Genomic DNA, 20,232 nt, shown 5'->3' on the forward strand with positions numbered 1-20,232 from the left:
CAATATTTCTTCTGGGGCAAAATAGCCTGCATTAAAATTGATGCTTGTAGTCAGGTGATACAAACTTTAATGTTAGTGAATTGTCACTTCCTGAAGCTGTCACCTTTTTCATGAAACACTGGTGTGTTTCATCACTCCACTTTTCAACACTCCACTTAAGTAAACAGAAGTATTAAGCTCAATGTAGGGTTTTTATAGGAAGGTGCAAGCAGATTCTGGAAGCTGTTTTTTCAGAAGAAAAGGCAGAGAAACTACTTGCATATCTTTGCATCAGAACCACTTTTGTTCCCTCACTTGTTGATGCTTTGAGTAAGATTGTGCATACATTTGAATCTGCACATAGGACTTAGAAGTAATTTTTCAGTGAGTTACTTTTCCCCCATCTTCATACGTCATGCCATGCCTAAGTAGCTTTGTACTTCTTTTTTCTTGTACTATGTTACTCACAACTTGATAGTAAAAGTATGTGTAGACAAAGAGAGGAATTGAAGATCCTGGTTTTATACTCTGTCATTTTTATCAAGCTTTCCATTATTTTTTATTTCATAAGGTCTTGCTGGTCAAATGCAAAGCCTCTCAATACTATTGTGCAGGCCTTTTGAATTCAGCAGGATTAAAGCTTCAAGCTTTCTTCTGTAAGGACTTACATGATTGTGCCTTCATTAAGGGCAGTTGAAGCACTGTCAGCTTTATCCATAAAGGAAATTTTATTCCCTCTTTTTTTTTAAAAAAAGGTTTAGGATGTATATAGTCAATTAAAAAAAAAGTAGCTTTAAATGCTTTTTGTATCAAGTTCCCACATCCCCTTCCTTCCTTCCTAGGACTGTCTTGTCCCCAACCCCTCTTTCTCCTTCTTTTTCTCTTTCTCTTTCACAAGAGACATAGCTACCTGGATGTTACAAAAGCATTTAAAATGTGCATGGGGAAGCTGCTGATCAGAGCAGGTGGAGTGCATTAGGTGACAGCAGGAGCAATAGTGAGGTTCTGGATACTGGAATGTGGTTTTCAGAAAGATGAAATACGTTGCATGGGTTTGAAAGGGAAGATGCTACTTAGAGGTAATTGACCTTGTGAGGCTTCTGTAGTTTCCGTAAAGTTCACATAAGCACCCAATATTTAAGAAAGAATGCTGGTAACATCATACGAATGTATGACTTCCACACGTTTTCAGCATGTTGTGATTTTTAACATGCTGCACCACTTAATGAGCATTTGGTAGTAGAGCACTGAGATGGTAGTTTTTGGGTGCTTATCTGAACTAAACTTTGAACCTTCTGAAGTTCACTCATAATTATAGTCTTCTAACTTCGATCATGTTGCTAGCAGTATTTCAGCAGTCAGGCTGAAAATAATCTAAGTTGATGCTTTTCAGGTCAGAATTGTAAGTTACAATTCCAGCTAATTACTTTTATGCTCTGTTTTAGCAAATGCTCATCAAGAGGTGCAGCATATTATAGATTAAACATGCTGAAGTAACATAAAATCATAATTAAAATTTTAAAATTTTATGAACAAAAAATGGAACTCTGAAATTATCATAAGTTTAACATGCATTGTTAGTATGTTTCCCATCTTATTTTTTAATATTATGAGCCAAAATGCTAACTTTTGTTAGGGGCTTTCATTAGTGTTGAGAACATTAAGAACAGCACAGTAATTTGATCTTTGCTCATGTTACTGAGTATTCATTGTGCTGTATTGTTACCAGTTATGATGATTAGACTATAGAATGCTTAGATGTCACATAATTTGAAATGCCTATATGTAACTCTGCATGACACAACAGAAAGAGGCTCCATCATTGATGACACTTAGGCAAAAGGAAGATAATTTGATTTGCTGTTTTTTTTCTCTAGATGGGTTCAGCTTTGTTTAATTTACTGCAAATACAAGCATCCGAATTCCAAACTGAAGTCATGGAGCCCTAAGATACACCGTTACAGGTTGTCATCTATCTTGTCTTGATCTTGTAAAAGGCCTCAGCTTCAGTTTATGTTTCCTGGATTTTTGAAACATTTTCCCTTGTCTGCTTTACAAAATAAGTTATTAGATTCACACATTGGAGACTGACTTTCAGGTCATTAATTAATTTTCAAATTATGCTTTCTCATAGTTTCAGTAAATTATTCACACAAATTTAATCTTAGTGAAATATACATTAGCTTCATCCTGTGTCCACCAGGCTACCCTAAAGGGTCAATTTACGTTGGTGGATGGCTGTGGGTGAGTGGATGGGTGTGCATGCATGCTTGTGTGCATGTTAGTGTGTGAAAATACCAGTATTCTTTCTACCACCAATTTTGGGACTGACCTTTCCAGAACAGTTCCTCGTATGTTTTTAAGGCTGGCTCATTAAAAACAGTTGCTTAGAGATGTTATAAATCGGGTGGTGCTAGTAAGCAAATAGCTTGAATAAATAACTGTGAAACTAAGGTAGTACCAGCTGTGCAGCTGAACTGGAGAACAGAAAACTTTATGCACCCTAGTCAGAATTTCTCTGATAACTTTCCAAAATCAGGTGAAAATAAAGAAAACATAGCCATAGTATTACCTAGTATAATTCCATTTTAATTTAATGAAATAACAGCACAGATGGATTTTTCAATTTCTTTTTAGATATCTTATTTGTTTTCAAATGTTATTTTTCATTATGTGTACAGGATGATGGAGTATGTACTTCTGATTGTACTCTTTTAAATGCAAAAATGGCAGGGGAAAATAACTTTTTAAATACGTTTGGCTAGTTTTAAACAAATTACAAAAACACTTTATAATTTCTTGTTTTCAATATAAATTACTTCTACAAACTGATATATTGTGTTATTTTAGTTTATAAGTCCTCTGTGTTTTGCATAGTTTTCCATAAAAAATATAATATTCTGTTGATTTTTAGATGTTGTCCATCTGTCTCAAACAGAACTCCTTTCTGATTCAAACAAGGGGTTTGCTCAAATCTTAATAGTGTCATACAGCCGATAGTAATTTTACATTACTTTTGATGGTCTTTTCTGATTTGCTGAGGGAAACTTCTGCTGAAATTAAGATCTGGATAAGGACTATCAGACAATGTCAGTAATAATATCTAGTTTGTTATAATTTTTTTCAGTCTATCTGGCAAAGCAATTTTAGGAAGAAGTGAAATATTTTTCTCATTTTTTGGAGTAGGGAGGTAAGCTGACCTGCTTAGAGTCATCCTGCAAACACATGAATGACTAAAATAGTTTCAGAGTGCTGTATCCATTACTTCACATAGTTCAGCTGATTATTTGTTTGGAATTAAAATGTCTGAGTGATGTTAGTTCAGTGAATCCAGAGAAGACTAGTGCCACAAAGAAGCGTGGCTATACAGGAGGAATCCTTTAACAAGGAAATTGTTAAATACTTTCATTTGTGAACACATTAGCACGGCAATGAAATGTATGTTTTAATTATTACTTTCCTTTTTATGTTAATAAATAGATGGTGTACTTGTGTAGGCATATCAGAAGTAAAATTTTGCACATAAACTCTGGATCACAAACCAAAATTCTGGATTCAAATCACCCTGAAAATATAGATGTTTTCAAATTCTGTACTGTTATCCAGATCTGATTTTTTGCTTCTGTCTATATTGGAATGGTTGAAATCTTTGTTGCTTAAGGCAATTCAGTTTTTGGCTTTTCAGAACATAGGAACAAATGGCACAATGTTAGTGCAGCTATAAGTTTGAACATTTGGACTTGATCAGATGCAAAATAAACACAAAGTCACAAGTAGAATCATCACAGTCTGACATTTTAATTATGATTTGGTGATGTAAACCATACATGAAACATGAACAAGTAAATTACAGTAAGTTGTCTCAGCAGAATAGGCAAGTAAATTAAATGTATAAGTGAATAAGGCAGGATTAGGAAAGGAGCACCTCATACTGTGTGTGAAAGGAACCAATCTTAGGTTTCCACTCTGAAATCCATACTATATTGAAGTTTGGATTCATAGTTGATGTAGATGTGAATTTCAGTGTTGAATTTTAGCACCTTAATGGCTGTGAAATTTGTGATCTAGTTAGATTTTTGAAGAATCTTTATCATGTATCTTCTGTTCTCGCCCTGTTCTATTTGATATTTTAAATTAAAAATGCATTTGTTTATGAGTGTATATCTTAATCTGAAACTTTTTATCAGCTGAATGGCAAAAGGAAGTGTTTTATTCAGAGATTTATGTAAGCAAGCATATATTCTGTTTGCATTTCTTCGATGAAAAACTAATCCAAAAAGTAAGATAGTTTTATATTGGCTGCAAGTATGCCTTTACAGGTGGCAATATTTCTCCTAAAAAGAGGCTCAACAATTTGCTTAGGTTTTCATAGGTCCATCCACAAATTAGCAAAAAATACCTTAGGCCTAATTGTCAAAAACCGGATGGAAGCTCCAGAAGTCATCAGTACTCTTTCTTTGTTATTTCAGACCATTCTAGTATGGTATTTTTTTTAATGGACTTTTTAAAAGGTATTTTGTTTCTACCAATCATCAAACTAAACATACTGTGTTAACAATCCTGCAAGAATGGCACCAGCTGGTTTTATCCTGAGCACTTTGCATTATTCAAGAAAAGCTTGTACTGTACTTGCAGCTGCTAGTGAATAACATGTAAATAAATCCATTTGTATATGCAGTATACTGCAAGAAACATGAATCTTAGGGCGAAAATTAACAGTTGTTTGTGTTGATGTGTATAGAGAAGATAGCTGAAGTGGCAGAGATTCATTCATTTCCATAGAGAAACAGTGAACTTCGGGGGTGGAGGGCGGTGTGGTGTGCCTAATAACTTTAATTTACTCACACTTTTTCCTTTTTGCTTTTTGTACCAAGGTTCAGCCATAGTATCTGTGCAAGTTTTATTCGTAGGATATGATTTCAAGGGGCAGTAAAATAAAATGAAATAGCAATGACTGTCATAAAATCACTTTAAAGATCTGAATATCCTTAAAATTTAAAAAAAATACATAAAAATGGACGACATTGATAAACAGGTTGTGACCTCAACACAAAGCACAACAAAGATTATCATCTAAGTTGTTTACTGTAAAATCAAAAGACTTATGATTCCATTCTGCATACATTGCTGAATCCAAGGGCAACTGAAGCAACTATAACATTTCAGCCAACTTTGGATCATGCCCAGATTATGAATTTCAACCCTTACGTAGTTTAGCAATGAATCTCCAATGTCAACAGAACTGGCTTAATTTAAATGAGTAAATGTGCAAAAACAAATGAGAAAACATGGTAGGAAAAAAAAGATGATTTGAAAAACTGTTCTTTTTTTAGCACTGACAACATGGGGAAATAGGTTTTGCTAATTAATTTATGAAATATCAGCTGCAGATCTAAAAAGCCTAAAGGAAATCACTTACTAGGTAGCTCAGTTAGTACTAAATATACATGTACTATTTTAGCATTACAGAAGATGACTGCAAGTAATCTGAGTTCAGAAACTTATAATAAATTAATAGTATGCTTTTACCATGTAATTTTGAGGCAGATAATGGTAATGGGGAGATACTGCAGTACAGCTGAAGACTACTTTTACAGTCACACTAAAATATACTAAACTCAAAATTAGAACTAATCAAGAAAAAACCAACTGTAAAACATTACTTACATGGCAGGTGTAAAAACACATTCTTGTAGTCTACAATTTGGTGGTTCCAGAAAGTTTTTTGGCAGAGAGTTCTTAGATAGAATACGGTGGATTTGAAATTGCTTCAGAATATTTCACAACCGTGTATAGATTTATCTCTCCAGCCCAGTTCTTAATAGTCATTGTTCAAAGCAAATTTGTGTATACACGTGCGCATGAGGACTGAAAGCAATTTTAGGCTTTTATTCTGATCAACTTGCTTCTGCCTTCTTTCCTAGGAAGTGTGTAGAGAGCTTTGGTGCCTCAGCAAAAGTAACCGCTGTGTAACCAACAGCATTCCAGCAGCTGAAGGTACTCTTTGCCAAACAGGGAGCATTGAAAAGGGGGTAAGTACAAATATTTTATTTTTTTAAGAAGTGATTTGTTGTTTAAAGGTTACAGGAATGAAGAACTAGAAAATTAAAGTACTTATGAAAGCACTATAAGAATTCCAGGAAAGTGTTATTATGTTAGTATATGTTTGCATCCTGATGGAAGTGTCCCACAGAACTATTTCACAATTATTTATGTATGTAATATAATAAACTATTTATCCTCACTATAAAATTCTCTAACTTGGATCAACACACCCCGCCCCGCCCTGGCATGTACTCTCTGTATATTTTTTGAATAACTTTTGCAAAAGTGCTTTAGTTTGATCTTTATTAAATTTTATAGCACTCTTGAACTCAGGGCTGTTACAACTCAAGGACTTTGAAAATGCGTAACATAGACCTAGAACCTGAACTCTAACTTCATTAAAAGATTAAAAAAAATCTTTATTCCTTCAGTTATAAGCTGAATTATATAAGCACTTAGAAAAAAATTGTTGCCTTATTAAAAGTGTTTTCTACAAGCCCATGCTTCCCAGTGAGATTTCTATTGTGACTTTGAATTATTGTCTCAGTATCCAGTTACACTTGTGTAACTGTGTAGCTTTAGAGGACTCTGCTGTGCAGTCTGATGAACTCCTCTACCTAACCGGAAAATACAAAAAGTCAATGTTGCAATACAGAAGGCAGGGCTCCAGTACCTGTCTAAATATGTGAATTTTGATGTTAAAAATGATGTCTGTGTATCAGTAGTTTCATGTAAAGTTCTGAAACATAGTTTTAGAATAGGAGTAGTAGAAGAATGCTTCTGAATTGCAAGGCAAAATCTAAGCAGATCTTAAAGAGGAAAGAAAATTATTTTAATTATTAATTTACAGGACATGTACTGGAGGGGAAAAAAAGTGAATTCTATGTGTCTTTTTTCAAGATAATATTTTCTATGTAGTTTTGTACATAGGGAAGAGAGTGTTTTGTATTAAACAGTCTTAGGTATCTGCCTGAGAGTTGCTGCATCTGTCTATAAGATTTAGTACTCCAAACTGGCTTTTTTCCCTAATGACAGCTACTGACATCTCTTCTCATTCTTATTTTGCTGTGGAAGCTGGGCTAGTTTCAACAAGGATTACACTGCATTTTGACTTGCCATCTGGTGTTTAAACAAAAAGAATGAAAGCTTTTGGGCATCTGTCACAGTTTATTAATGTTTCTTGATGGATTAATTCAAGGCCCATGATCTAGCATTGTTCTGATGGCTATTCCATGTTGAGTTTGGAAATACTGGTAAACTATGTTAAATAAATTCATCAAAGTGGTCATTTATATATAAAAAAAAGACTGCTTAGAGTTAGCCAGTGAAAATAGAGAGACCTTTGCATTCTACCAAAAATATTACCTTTTATTAGAGTAACAGAAAATTATAGAAGCCCTACTCTTAAAGCAACAGACTAGGTTTATTTTGGAACTGCTACTCCTTGTCAATGTCAAGGAGCAGTTTATCTCAATTTATAATTTTAAAACCATAAGACTACAATGAACAAGTGAGATGTTTTAAACTTTTTTTTTTTCAGTCATCAGTATCTTGTTCCATCATTAGGTTTTCGAGGGGAATCGAAGAATCTGTACTGTTTCACAAAAGTAAACTGTTCATGCTTGTTAACAGCAGAGAACTGCATCTGTAAACTGCAGCTTCAAAGATGCCTGTTCCTGATAACAAAAAACCAGAAAATACCAGCTCTTTCCAGATACGTAGTTCTCTTTACCGCACGCTAAGGAGAACATAATAGGTTACAATTCTATAACACTTTATTATTATACCATTTATATTGCAGTCACACCTGAGGGCCACAATCAAATTAGGCCCTATTTTGCTGGACTCTATCCAAATATATAATAAATGACGTTCCCTGCTCTGAAGGCCTAAGAAGATTTCAGAGTACTTAATCATATTTGGAGAGTCAATTTCTGCTTTTAGTTACACTAATGTAGATTTGGTGTAACCGTTAAAGCAAAATTAGATGCAATGTACATTAATACCTTGTTGGCATAATTGGGAAGGATTTCTATGATTAAAATTGCTTAACGCTGTATTATAAGACCTTCTTTCAGTTGCTTATATAAGCCTGCCAAACTTTTAACTCTTCAGGTTGAAGTTTTCCATAGTAGATATCTGCCTACCCCTGAAGGTTTTTAAAGTGTTTCCCATAAAAGTTACTCAGCTTTCTGCATACAGGGAAAGGGCATGGAGTGGTTTCTTGACAGTGGAACTCGGACATCTGTTCTGTTTTGAAGCTTTAATATGTTCATGCTTTGTTGTAGGATTTTACTTATGGTCTGGGTTCAAAAAGGTACACTCTTCCCTAATTTGTAATAATGATTTTAAATATACATGAAGTTTCTCTCTGGTATACCCAGAGATGCATTTGTGAAGGTAAACTAAATGATAGGTTTTTAAAAAGATTCTAATCAGGAAATTTTATTTGTGTCAAATCTTTAATAAAATCTTGTAAGGAGGCTATTGTCTTCAGGTAATAAAATCATTATCACTTAATTTATCTCTGTAATGAGGGGAAATCCAGAAGATTTTAATACCTCATGTAATTAACATAATACTTCATTCTCCACAATTGTACCATTAGAGGCATTCCAAATCACTGTGCCTTATGGCTATATCTATCCTATCTAAAAATGTGAGTTCACTATATGGACTACATTATGTGTTATGCAGACATTTATTGATAGTCTGGATTTAAGAGAAGTTCCGTATGAAGGGTTCATTCATCTGATGGATACCTGCTTATTGGCATAAGCCTCCGATTTGTAAATTTTGAACTCCCAAGAAGAATAACCCCTCCTTCCTTTAGTACAACTCCCTGAAACCTTGAGTCTTTTTTTATTTTTCTGAAGAAGGGTGTGGTGGATTGACCCCATGCAGCCGCTGGGCCCCCACCCAGTTGTTCACTCACTGTCTGCCCAGGAACAGGGGAATGAATGTTCTGTGGCAAAAGTAAGAAGAACTCATGGGCTGAGGCAGACAGCTTACTAATTGAAAGGAAAAGAAAGAAAAAGTGAACTACACAAAGGCCATCACGCAATATTTCCAATCAGCAGACTGTTGTCCAGCAGATCTCTGAGCAGTGGCTGCTTTGGAAACACTCCCACCCCAGTTTTACAGCTGACTATTATGTTACAGGGCATGGGATATCCCTTTGGTCAATTTGAGTCGGCTAGCACTGCTGTGTCCCCTCCCAACCTCTTGACCACCCCTAGCCTATTCCCTTGTGTGACAAATTGAGAAAGTCTTGACGGTGTCCAAGCAGTATTAAGCAAGAACTAAAATATCAGGTCATTAACCACACTGGTTACAAACCTAAAATGCTGCACAGTTTGGGCTAGTAGAAGAAATACTTTGTCTGTGCCAGACCTGGTAGAAAAGAAAATGCATTTTGAACCTCAGATTCAAAATAGTCTGCTTTATTTTTTTTTAGACACATTATGGCTTGGTTTTTGTTTCTCTAACAGGTAGAGGATGAGGCTTAAAAACAGAAATGTGTTGAATTATAGCAGCTGTGTTTTAAAAAAGGTGCAGTACATTACAGAGAAAAAGGGGCTCAAGAAGGGTGAATATGTTTTGCGAGAAGGAACAAGAATGAATGTGGCGAGAAACATAATGCTACAGGTCTCATGAATGTGGAAATACCAAGGAATGATAGCATGTGTTGTACGCAAATCTATGTAGTATCTATGTGCATTTGCTGATGATAAGCTATGTATTTTGATATTAATGTATCATTTTAATGTGCATTTTTGAGAGCTACACACTGAGATGTTGACACATTTGACAGTCTACAAGTACCTTTTATTCAAAATGACTGAATGTTTAAATTCTGTTTTCAGTAGCCTTCAGAAAAATGTGGAGTAATTCAGGTCATAGTGAATCAATATATTTACTTGTTTACACGTGTCCCGCATTGCTTGGACTGAGGCTGTACATAAGCCTTAGGACTCACCTTCTCTAAGGATAAGAGAAAACTTGTCTTTTCTGTACCTATTGGTACAAAGTCAACACTGAGCCTTCCAGTAGTTCTTGTGGGTGGACTGGATGTCTGTCCATGTTTTCTGTGCATGCCTCGGTGCTTTTTGTCAGGTTTGTATAGCTGAATTTGGACACAGATGATGTCTGTGTTTCTTTTTGGGAAGAGTTAATATTATGTCTGTTATGGAAATTTAGGAGTTGAACACCAGAAACCCACCTTTTGGAAGTGAAATATGGAGATTCAGATCACAGTAGAACTGAGGCCATGCTCCACTCAGTCACCTAAGCCTGTAATGGTGAGACAGGGTTATCTAACCAAGCTACTCAAGATTCTCAGTGATGCTGTAGACACCAGAATGTGGATCAAACTATGAGCTCCAGGATTATTTTTGAATGATACAGAAAGGTTTCTGACTAAGGAAATTATAAACTTAATTTAACCATTAGCCATCTGTGCGACTATCTGTCATTTTGTATATCTGATGTAAGTTAAAATATTGCAAAGTTAAGTATTCGCATGAGTGAATTGTGCATGTTCATTCTGTGCCTGAGCAAGTGGCCAGTCAATATTGTAAAATTATTTTCTGTACCATGTCTAATGTTTTGGCACTACTTTTATTATGTCTGTAGGGTTAGTATAAACAAAATACTGCAACAAATTCTTCTTCCATTGTAAACTTGTCCAGATTTTCTTTTTTAAAATGTAACGGAGTATTTTCTTAAAAATAGTTTTGGGTGGAATTTTTCATTTTGTGTAATGAATCCCCTAGATGAATTCTAACTGGAGGCTGTTTTAGTAAACTAGTCTTAGAAATGAATCCTAGCGTTTAAAAGAACAGAAGCAACTTGCAGTTCCTTTATTATGAAGCATCGTTGAGGATGTATGAAGAAAAAAGAAAATCTTTATTTTAAGGTTGCTTTAAAATATGGTGTGTGTTAGGAGACTATAATTCAGGACTTAGTGAAGACAATTAGCAAGTCACACACGCCCTCACTAATGTCTAAACATGGCTAGAGAAGTAAAATATTAGTCTTGTTATCTATACAGAGAATGCTAATGCCTGTAACTGGTCATTGTCTGACTCTTATATTTTTTTATCCTGATAACTCTGTCAGCCTGGAAGCTAATTCTGTGGTTTTTTTGTGAAATCTTTCAGTGGTGTTATCAGGGAGAGTGCGTACCTTTTGGCACTTGGCCCCAGAGCATAGATGGGGGCTGGGGTCCATGGTCAATATGGGGAGAGTGCAGCAGGACCTGCGGGGGAGGAGTCTCCTCATCTATAAGACACTGTGACAGTCCAGCGTAAGTAGCTAAAGTAAGCCGGAGCCAACAAAAAGACGCATTTGGAAATTATTAAGAACTGTGGTTTCGCATGTTATCTGTAAAAAATGTTTTGCTAGTTTGCCAACATTTGTCTTCAAAATAGCAGACAGAAACACTTAAACAGGAGAAGTTCACTAGACATACTTTTAACATTTTTAATTTATCTTGTGTACTGTAAAGATAGCTGGATTTATATTTATCAGTAATCAGAACGTTTTTGTGACTTGCTGTTCATGCAAAATATATTTAATTTATATCTTAGATTTCTTTCTTAAGACATGTTACCTCTAATGCTTGTCTGGTATGTACAATAACTGTTACAAGTTACTTATTTAAAAAACCACAGTACTTCCAAGCTTTTGCATACAACTGCTTACACATAAACTGTAGTTAATAATACTATGTTGCATACCATACATTTATATGTTGTCATGTTCAATGCTTAATTTTGACTTCCTACTGAGTCCTAAAAACAATTCAGCAACTTCTCTCCTTGCTACTGCTCCCTGTTGGTTCATGTACCCTCTCTCAAAGAGGGGCCAGTTTCTTCACTACAGCTTGGATGTGCTGTGTGTATGTGTTCTGGTCCTGTCATCTATGTAAGCAGTGTTCCAGAGAAGGTGTGTCAGGTAGGTGCTCCTCTGTCTGTTGCTAGGGCTTCTCAGATGAGGAATGCACTGTTCTTTGCTGAATCACTGTTTCTTATTGTTGCTACTTGCCCTGTTCTGGTTACTTCATGACAGTGATGTGACTTTGCAGAAGGGTAGTTTTTTCACTCCGTATTTTGTTCTTGCCATGTTCATCACCATTATTAGTTTTTAAGACCACTTTTTCTTGAAAATATTAAGCTTCTGTGCTTATTTTATGAATATCCAATCAGTGGCTTTTCTCACTTCTTTCTTATCTTCTCTCTGTACACTTAGGTTCTTTGTTGCTTGAAGCCGTGTTTTTGCAGGCCAGGGTGTATGTGCATCTGCTTTCCACTGCACTCTGCAAGACAAATACCATAATGTCAGATTAACGCTGCTTATGGTGATCTGTTCACCCCCTATCACTAGCAGTAGCTATCACGTCTGGCAAATAGAACTACTTACTTAATGAATTCAAAAGCAAAACTATCGATCCATGTGCATCGATAATATGTCAGACTGTGTTACAGAGAGAATAACAAATTCGTGGGATTAAATTCAAAATGTTAGATGGTGCATCAAGCAAAAGCATTTGTGGGGTGCACGTGTGCATTACGAAAAAATTCCTTTTGGTTCAAGGATAGTGTTGCCTAGTTAAAGGTCTGTGGTGTGGAAAATGGTACTGATTTTCTTTTTGTTAATTGTAAGTTCTGTTATTTCCTTACAAATGTTTTTCCTTTCTGTCTTCAAATTGCAAGCCAAAGAGCTGATGTCTGATTGTCGATCCATTTAAGTAAATGGTGATTCATTATCTAACCTCTGTGGAAGACAGACAAGGTGGTGGAACAGTTTGGGAATCTAAGAGCCAATGTCTTTTTCACACTAATAGAAACTTGCTTACATTGAAGTTTTCTCAGATTTAGTACTACTTAATTCAAATCAGAATTGGATTCTTCAACTGGGAAATGCACTTTGCTGGCAGCAGTATTTAGCAGGCAGTGTTTCTTCATTTTGTTATATTTTCAAGTGTGATGTGAAAAGATGAATAAAGTCACATAGGTTGTTTACACATTTCTCATTCTAGTGATAAAGAGCAAGCAAGTAATTACAAACAATGACTTTTTAGTATGTTCAAAATACAATTAAACTGTATGGCTTGGCATCTTGGCAGACTAGATGAATACTATTATGAGTACTGATTTTAATGTACCCAGTGTTGTTTTGTGTCTGCTCCAATTCAACTCAATGCTACAGTTCTTTTTAAATAAAATAACTTAAAATCTCACCTTAAAACTTCCAAGTACTTGCATTTTTATTTATATAATATATATCCTTTGGACTTTTACTTATACTAAGGCATTAGCATATCTCATGAACTTTTATTTGTACTAATACATATACTGACACGTAAAATATGTTTTTCCAGGCCTTCAGGTGGAGGCAAATATTGTCTTGGAGAAAGGAAACGGTATCGCTCTTGCAATACTGATGTAAGTGAATATTGTTCCACAGTAAAAGTATAATCAATTTGTCTGTTTTACTTTTTAGCAGCAATGGGTACAATTCTTCCCAGTTCAGAAAAGCTGTGAATTCTGCATTTTATTGGCAAGCAGTCCTGTAGGGCACTACGTCCTTTTCAAGAAGTGACCTTTTTACACTAGCACTGTTTCAGTTTGTACAAAGAGTCTAAGATTTGTTAAAAAATTCATATTGCTGGAACCCTCCTCCCTTAACAGTTATTTAAAATGTTAATTGCCAGTAGAGACAATTTAGCATCTGCCACAGTAACTAGAATATAAGAAAGTCTACATGAAATGGAATCCTGCTCCCTCAGAAATACACAATGATTTTTAATGCTTTTTCATTATTAATTATACCATGGCTACCTAGTGATACTCTTGAAATGTTGCTAGAATTTGTTTTATTCTTATCATATTTTACTTCCTATTGCCAGACACTTTTCAGATACTGTTATTCTTTGTTGGTTTTTCCTTCCCTTTATCTGTCTTCATTTATTTATTATTGAGAGGGAACTTACAAGGTCACAGGAGGAACATCTAGAAGGTATCTGAGGGGACCGTTCAGGCTGTTACCTGGTGTAGAGGCAAAGTAAACTGTTGTTTAAACCATTCTTGACATGGTTAGGCAGCTGACCTGTTTTGAAATACCTCCAGTATAGAAGATATCATTAGAATTCTTCAATATCCTTATGGTCAGTACAGTTTTCATTAAAGATAGTGTATATTTTCCTGTTCAGTAAGACTCTTAAGTACTTTTCCCCCACTAAGAAGACAGCTGATAATATTCCCTTATGGGAGCCTTCCCTCATTTGCAGACTATTATATCTCTTCTTAGTCTTCTTTACAATAGACATTCTTTGTGTTGGGATCCCTGTAGCCCACATCTTCTTAAAGTGTGGTCCTCAAACCTCTGCATGGTATTATAAGCTGAATCCAGTCAGAGATGAATGTAACTTTGAATTTGCTATCATCATAATGATGGGATTCTCATTTATTCATTTCAGAAGAATGTTCATTTTGTTTTACAGGAGCGAAAATATTTATTTAGTCTGTGTTGATCTGTATTGCCCAAATACGTTTCTTAAGAGATGCTGTTTAGGAAGTCATTCCACATACATGCATGAATAGTTGATGTTTTCTACTCAAGTGTAGTAATCTGCATCCATAGCTTTCTTTCAAACCAATGCTCTAATTATATCAAAATATTTTATAATTTTAGTCCTTTGCCCAAAATGGTAATTCCCTACCTATACTTAGATTTTCATCAATAATTTAAAGTGTTGAAAAGAAATCTGTGTTTAATTGTCTAGGTGTTGTAAAAACAAGTCTTTGATCAATTGCAGACTCATGACAGGCAATTTGAAAATGCCATTCTTACAGTTTGACTGTGAATTTTTTTTGGGGTATGGTTGTCCAGTGCGTAAACATTAGTACTTACAGAAGTTTAAATGGTTTACTGCCATAATGATTTTAATGATTATAGTATATTTCCTTTATAATAATATCTAGGGTTCTACATAACTAAGTATTACTAAGACTGGCAGATTTTGTTTCAAGATTTATGATACCCTTTCTGCTTGACATTTTTAGTGGAATGGTATGTTTGATTAATGTAAGTGTTAAAAGCCTGCATAGCTGTCATTGTTTTTATGAAAAATGGGTTGTTTGTACATCTTTTCTGTTAAAATTTATTTTGTAGTTGTTGACATTCACTGCCCACTCCCTAAAGGTTCTACTATTCATATACCAAGAAAATCTCATTTTGACTTAATTTTTCTTTCAGAGATAAATTAGTTCTGTTGCCCTTTCTTTTGACCACTTTAATTCTTAGGAAATGGTGCACACACTCCTACTAAGCTTATTTTTCACCAAGAACTTCCCAAGCCATGTATGACTTCTTAATTCAAAAGGCATCTACTATTGGAAACGTTGAGATCAGCAGAAAAGAACATTAGCCTAATGAGTTCTGGAAATAAAAGACTGGTAGAAAGAACACAGTCATCAGAAACATATCTTCTACTACCACCATGCTATCTCTAATGAAAATATGTAATTTTTCCAACCAAAGTATTTTTAATTAAAACACCCTGAAGTGCTAATGGAATTGCAAAGCAGATAATTACTCACTTAAAGTAACTCATTGTCTGATTTAAAATACTTGTAGGTGACGCCTGACTTGGTAAGCATCTAAAACTGTAAAAGTCTCCTAGTTATTTATATACAATAAGAAAGATGTTTTGCTTTCAAGTTCTGTGGATGGTTTATCTGTGTAAAATTAAGTGTGTACATACCTTTAGTAAAGTCTTGTTCTTCAGTCTTCTCTCTTAAGAGAATGTAAGTAAATGGTTTTTGTTGATTCCTTCCGTTATGCATTCGTTCACAGATATTGCTCGTTGTTTTAATAATTTTAATATTTTCAAGCCTGTTTTTTTCTAAAACACATTCATGTGAGGAGCTACATCTTGGACCAGTAGCTGAGTTTCAACTCTCACACTTTGGGCTGTGTTTCCCATCTTCTGTGAGGCATAATATAGACCTTTGTTAATTGGAAATACAGTGAGTTCAAGTACGGAAGTCTACCTGACTTTAAACTCCAAGACAAAAAGGTTTCTGTGAGATAAAATATTTGGTGTCATGTCAACGTTGTTTCAATGATTTGTTGTCATTCTTCAGATGATTTATTTTTGCTTCAGTCTTAAGATATTTAATGTTCTTATTAAAGTAAATTCTTTTTTTTAACTCAAAATTTTAATTATTTCATCATCTTCTTGTCAGGACATTCTTCAGGTCTGATTTTAAGCTTTTTGTTAGATTCCTGCCGTATATTTGTAGTCTTGTAACAGAGTATTTGGAAACACTAGCAGTCTTTTGCTTGACAAGAGTTATCCATGTACTGTTACTGCATGAAAAACGTAAAATATCTTGTCTAAGAAAAAGAAGCAGTTATTGCACATTTGCTTTGAGCAAGGGTACATACACAAGGAGACCTGATATTTCGTAAATTCGTATTGTAGCTTACCTTGCAGTAATGCTTTTGTGTTTCTATATCTGTAATAGAAAGATCATAGAATCACAGAATTGCAGGTTGGAAGGGATCTCAAGGATCATCTGGTTCAGCCTTTCTTGGCAAAAGCATGGTGTAGACAGATGGCCCAGCATCCTGTCCAGCTGAATCTGGAAGTGTCCAGTGTTGGGGAATCTACTGCTTCCCTGCAGAGGTTATTCCAATGGGTGATTTTTCTCATCTCTGAAAAATTTTCCTATTGTGTCCAACTGAAATCTCCCTAGGAGTAACTTGTACCCATTACACCTCATATTTTCCCTGCAACTCCTTGTAAACAGGAAGTCTCTGTGTTCTTTGTAGCCATCTTGTAAATACTGGAACATGGTGGTAAAGTCTCCACTAACCCCTCTTTTCTCAAGCCTAAACAAACCCTATTCTCTCAGCCTTTCTTCACGTGGCAGCTTCCCTGTCCTTTGATCATCTTTGTGGCCCTTTTCTAGACCCTTTTGAGCCTCTCCATATCTTTTTGTATAATAGGGACCAAAACTGAACACAATATTCCAGATGTAGCCTGACAAACATTTGTACACATCGATGAGATCCCCCCCAGGCCTTCCTTCAGGCTGAACAGTCCTGGCTCTTTCAGCCTTTATTTATATGAGAGATGCTCATATAAAGAACATCCATGTTTAGTTCTGTAGGTGACCTCACCAGTGCTGAGTAGAGAGGAAGCATCACCTCCCTGGACTTGCTGTTGATGCTCCTGTGGAAGCCCACGATACCATTAGTCTTCTTTGCTGCAAGAGCACATTGCTGGCTTTTGTGTCCACATGGGCCCCCATGGCATTTTCTGCAAATCTCCTTTCCAGGTGGCTGGCCCCGGCATGTACTGGAGCATGAAGTTGTTCCTCTGCAGGTACAGGACTTTGCACTTCTCCTTGTTGAAGTTCAAAAGGTTTTTGTGAGCTCATTTTTCCAACCTGTCATGGTCCCTCTGGACAGCAGCACAATCCTCTGGTGCATCAATCGCTTCTTCCAGTTTTGTGTTATCAGCAAACCTGTTGAGATTATCCTCTTCCCCACTGTCTAAATTGTTTGAGAGGTGAATTTGTTGCCTTGGAATACATCCAGGATCACCATCGAAGAAGAGAAGTAAGACTACATCTTAAAGATCAGACTGTGAGATTTTTTTTTAGGAGTATTGATATGAAAGTCTTCCTTTACAATCTTCATATTTTATGGTTTTCTTCTAGTAATAAGAAAAAGGATTTAATTTAGGGGGATGGTTTAATTAACTTGTATGGGGAACTTGTGCAGTTAAAATTCTAGCCATGTAAATGAATACCTAAGCAAGTGGGGCTGAAAATAGGGTGTAGTGGCTAGTATCAGAGAGATTGGACTCAAGCTGTGAGATGGATCAAGATTGATCCTTGTGCTTGGAGAGTATGATGCACAGGGGCAAATTTAATTTCTGTTGCTCTTTAAAAATATTTTTTAAATTCCTAGTGTTTTATTTACATAGTTATTTTTATTCTCACTGTTAGAATTTGAGGGGTTATTGAATTGGTTACCCTTTTTTCACCAGAAAATGTATTATATTCAGAAATTTATTTTTAATTAGGAGAGAATACAGTGATTTATAGAGAAAATTTAATGTTTAAATACTGTCTAATGTTCGCTAGTTTAATTTATACTACAACCGCTAAAAAATTGGAGAAAATCATATTTCAATGGGCTGGCTGTCATAAGAGTTTGATTAATGTATACTGCAAACTGTAATTATTACGGTAGTATTTGCTTTGTGCCAAAAGTTTTTAACATCCATGTTTATAGAGAGCCTTTTACTTGAATGCATTTCAGATTCCTTAACAGTGGTAACTGGCTTATATACATAGGAAGACAAATATAACTGCCATAAAATAGACTCTTCTGTTGCTCGTAAAATAATGATATTTGTTATCACCTCTGCTTTCTGTCAAACAAATTCTTTTCTCTTTCAGTCTGAAAATGATTTTAATCTGTGTTTCAAAAATTTGTCTGATGAAACTTGCAATTTTAGCAGTTACTTAAACATCGTTAATGATGTTTAATGTGCTATGTAAATTCTGGGTGTATTCAAGATTAGTTGTCATTATTGTTTTGAAACTGCTCATGATAAATGTGTGAAATAGTGAAGAATTCTGCTTCTTTAATTCTTTCAGAGATTAATTTCACTTACCCTTATTTCAAGTAAAATTGGTATTGCAAAGTGATGAAAATTTGTGCTTGGATACTGGTAAAAATCAGACCCAAAGGTGGTATCTGTTATCTTTCTCATCTTCAACACAATGTTCTTGTCAAGGCTACAATTAAGCAGTGGTGATACAGCTCTCTCAAAAGTGTTGTAATCTTTTTCTTGATGTCTTCATAACACATCTCTGTACAGCTGCTTTGTACAGTATAACTGAGCCTACAGTTTTTGTTTCAGTTTAATTTTTCAGCTGTTTTTAATGTGTGTTTATAAAGAGGTAGCTGATGGATTGGTTGTGAAGCATAGTTTGGTGTGGTTTTGATTGCCCAGTTTTATGGAAGCTGTTACGTAACACATTTCTTTAAATTACATCAGTTACTTCATACCAGCAAAATAGACATCTTGACTGTAAAGCAGTAATGTTTGAGAATTGGAGCCACAAGATAAAGCAGGGAACCACCTCCTAGTCTCTTGCAGAGTTATATTCGTAATATAAGTGCTATGCATTTCCTTTTATGTTGATATTTGGAAGGAATTAACCCTTTTATGTCTTATTATTTTAGCCATGTCCTTCAGGAGTCCGTGATTTTCGGGAAAAGCAGTGTGCAGATTTTGACAATATGCCTTTCCGAGGAAAGTATTATAACTGGAAACCCTACACTGGAGGTAATGTTTAGCTTTGCAAAAATGTTATCATATGTGAAGTCTTCAAAATTATGTAAATGTTATATAGAGAGTAATGTTTGTAGATGGCATGGTTTTATTAAAATATAAATGAGCAAAGTGTGCTAAGCCCATTTCTGCAAGTTGTTGAAAGTGTTGCAAAGAGCCATCTCTGTTCTGGTAGAGTTTTCTCATACTGTGAAGGGGGGTAAGCTTTGTTGGAGGCCTCCACATACAAATGTGGAGCCCTTCTCCACCTGCATTTACAAGAGAATTAGGGGTTCCATAGATGGTCTGTGAAGTACTGTTCATGCTACAGTGATGAGTTCAATGTAAAAAAACCCCTCACAATAGGTTTTCCTTTGTTAAAGTCAGCATATTAGGAAAAGGAGAAAAAAATAAAAGCATTTTTAAGAGTCTCTAAAGATTACTTCAATAAGTGAATTATGAATAATTGCACTGTTCAGTAAAAGCATGTTTTGTGGGAGGGAAGAGTGTTGTAATTTCTTTTTGAGACAGTTTAATCAAGTTCAGTCATGTTTCTGTCATTCAGAGGTCATAGGTTGCCCTTTTATTATGTTGTTTTTTCCTGTTGTAAAGCCTGAGTGAATAAGTACCTTGTGTTTTTCTGTTTTATTGACTTGAATGGCTTTACTTTTTGTTTTTTAGATTAAAAGCCTAAAAAGGATCATTGAGATCGCATGGTCTGAGCTGTAGAGTAATTCAATAGGACTAAATTCCTAATTGAAATAGTCTGATCTTGGTTTTGAAATTTACGCTGATATAGTTTTAGGACTACATTCATTTGTTATTCTTGTTTTTCAAATGATGAA

At 35.2% G+C, this 20,232-nt stretch overlaps 1 protein-coding gene across 6 annotated transcripts in view; it reads left to right on the plus strand.

The window, feature by feature from the left end:
* ADAMTS6 (ADAM metallopeptidase with thrombospondin type 1 motif 6) overlaps positions 1-20,232 on the plus strand; it is a 143,307-nt gene that overhangs the window by 87,790 nt on the left and 35,285 nt on the right. For all 6 annotated transcript variants that reach the window (XM_069879852.1, XM_069879855.1, XM_069879856.1 and 3 more), the window contains 4 exons: positions 5,904-6,011; positions 11,187-11,332; positions 13,409-13,472; positions 19,300-19,402. In XM_069879852.1, the coding sequence (XP_069735953.1) occupies positions 5,904-6,011; positions 11,187-11,332; positions 13,409-13,472; positions 19,300-19,402 (421 nt within the window). The remainder of the gene's footprint in view (positions 1-5,903; positions 6,012-11,186; positions 11,333-13,408; positions 13,473-19,299; positions 19,403-20,232) is intronic.

This window comes from Phaenicophaeus curvirostris, chromosome Z, assembly GCF_032191515.1.
Source record: "Phaenicophaeus curvirostris isolate KB17595 chromosome Z, BPBGC_Pcur_1.0, whole genome shotgun sequence".
NCBI lineage: Eukaryota > Metazoa > Chordata > Aves > Cuculiformes > Cuculidae > Phaenicophaeus > Phaenicophaeus curvirostris.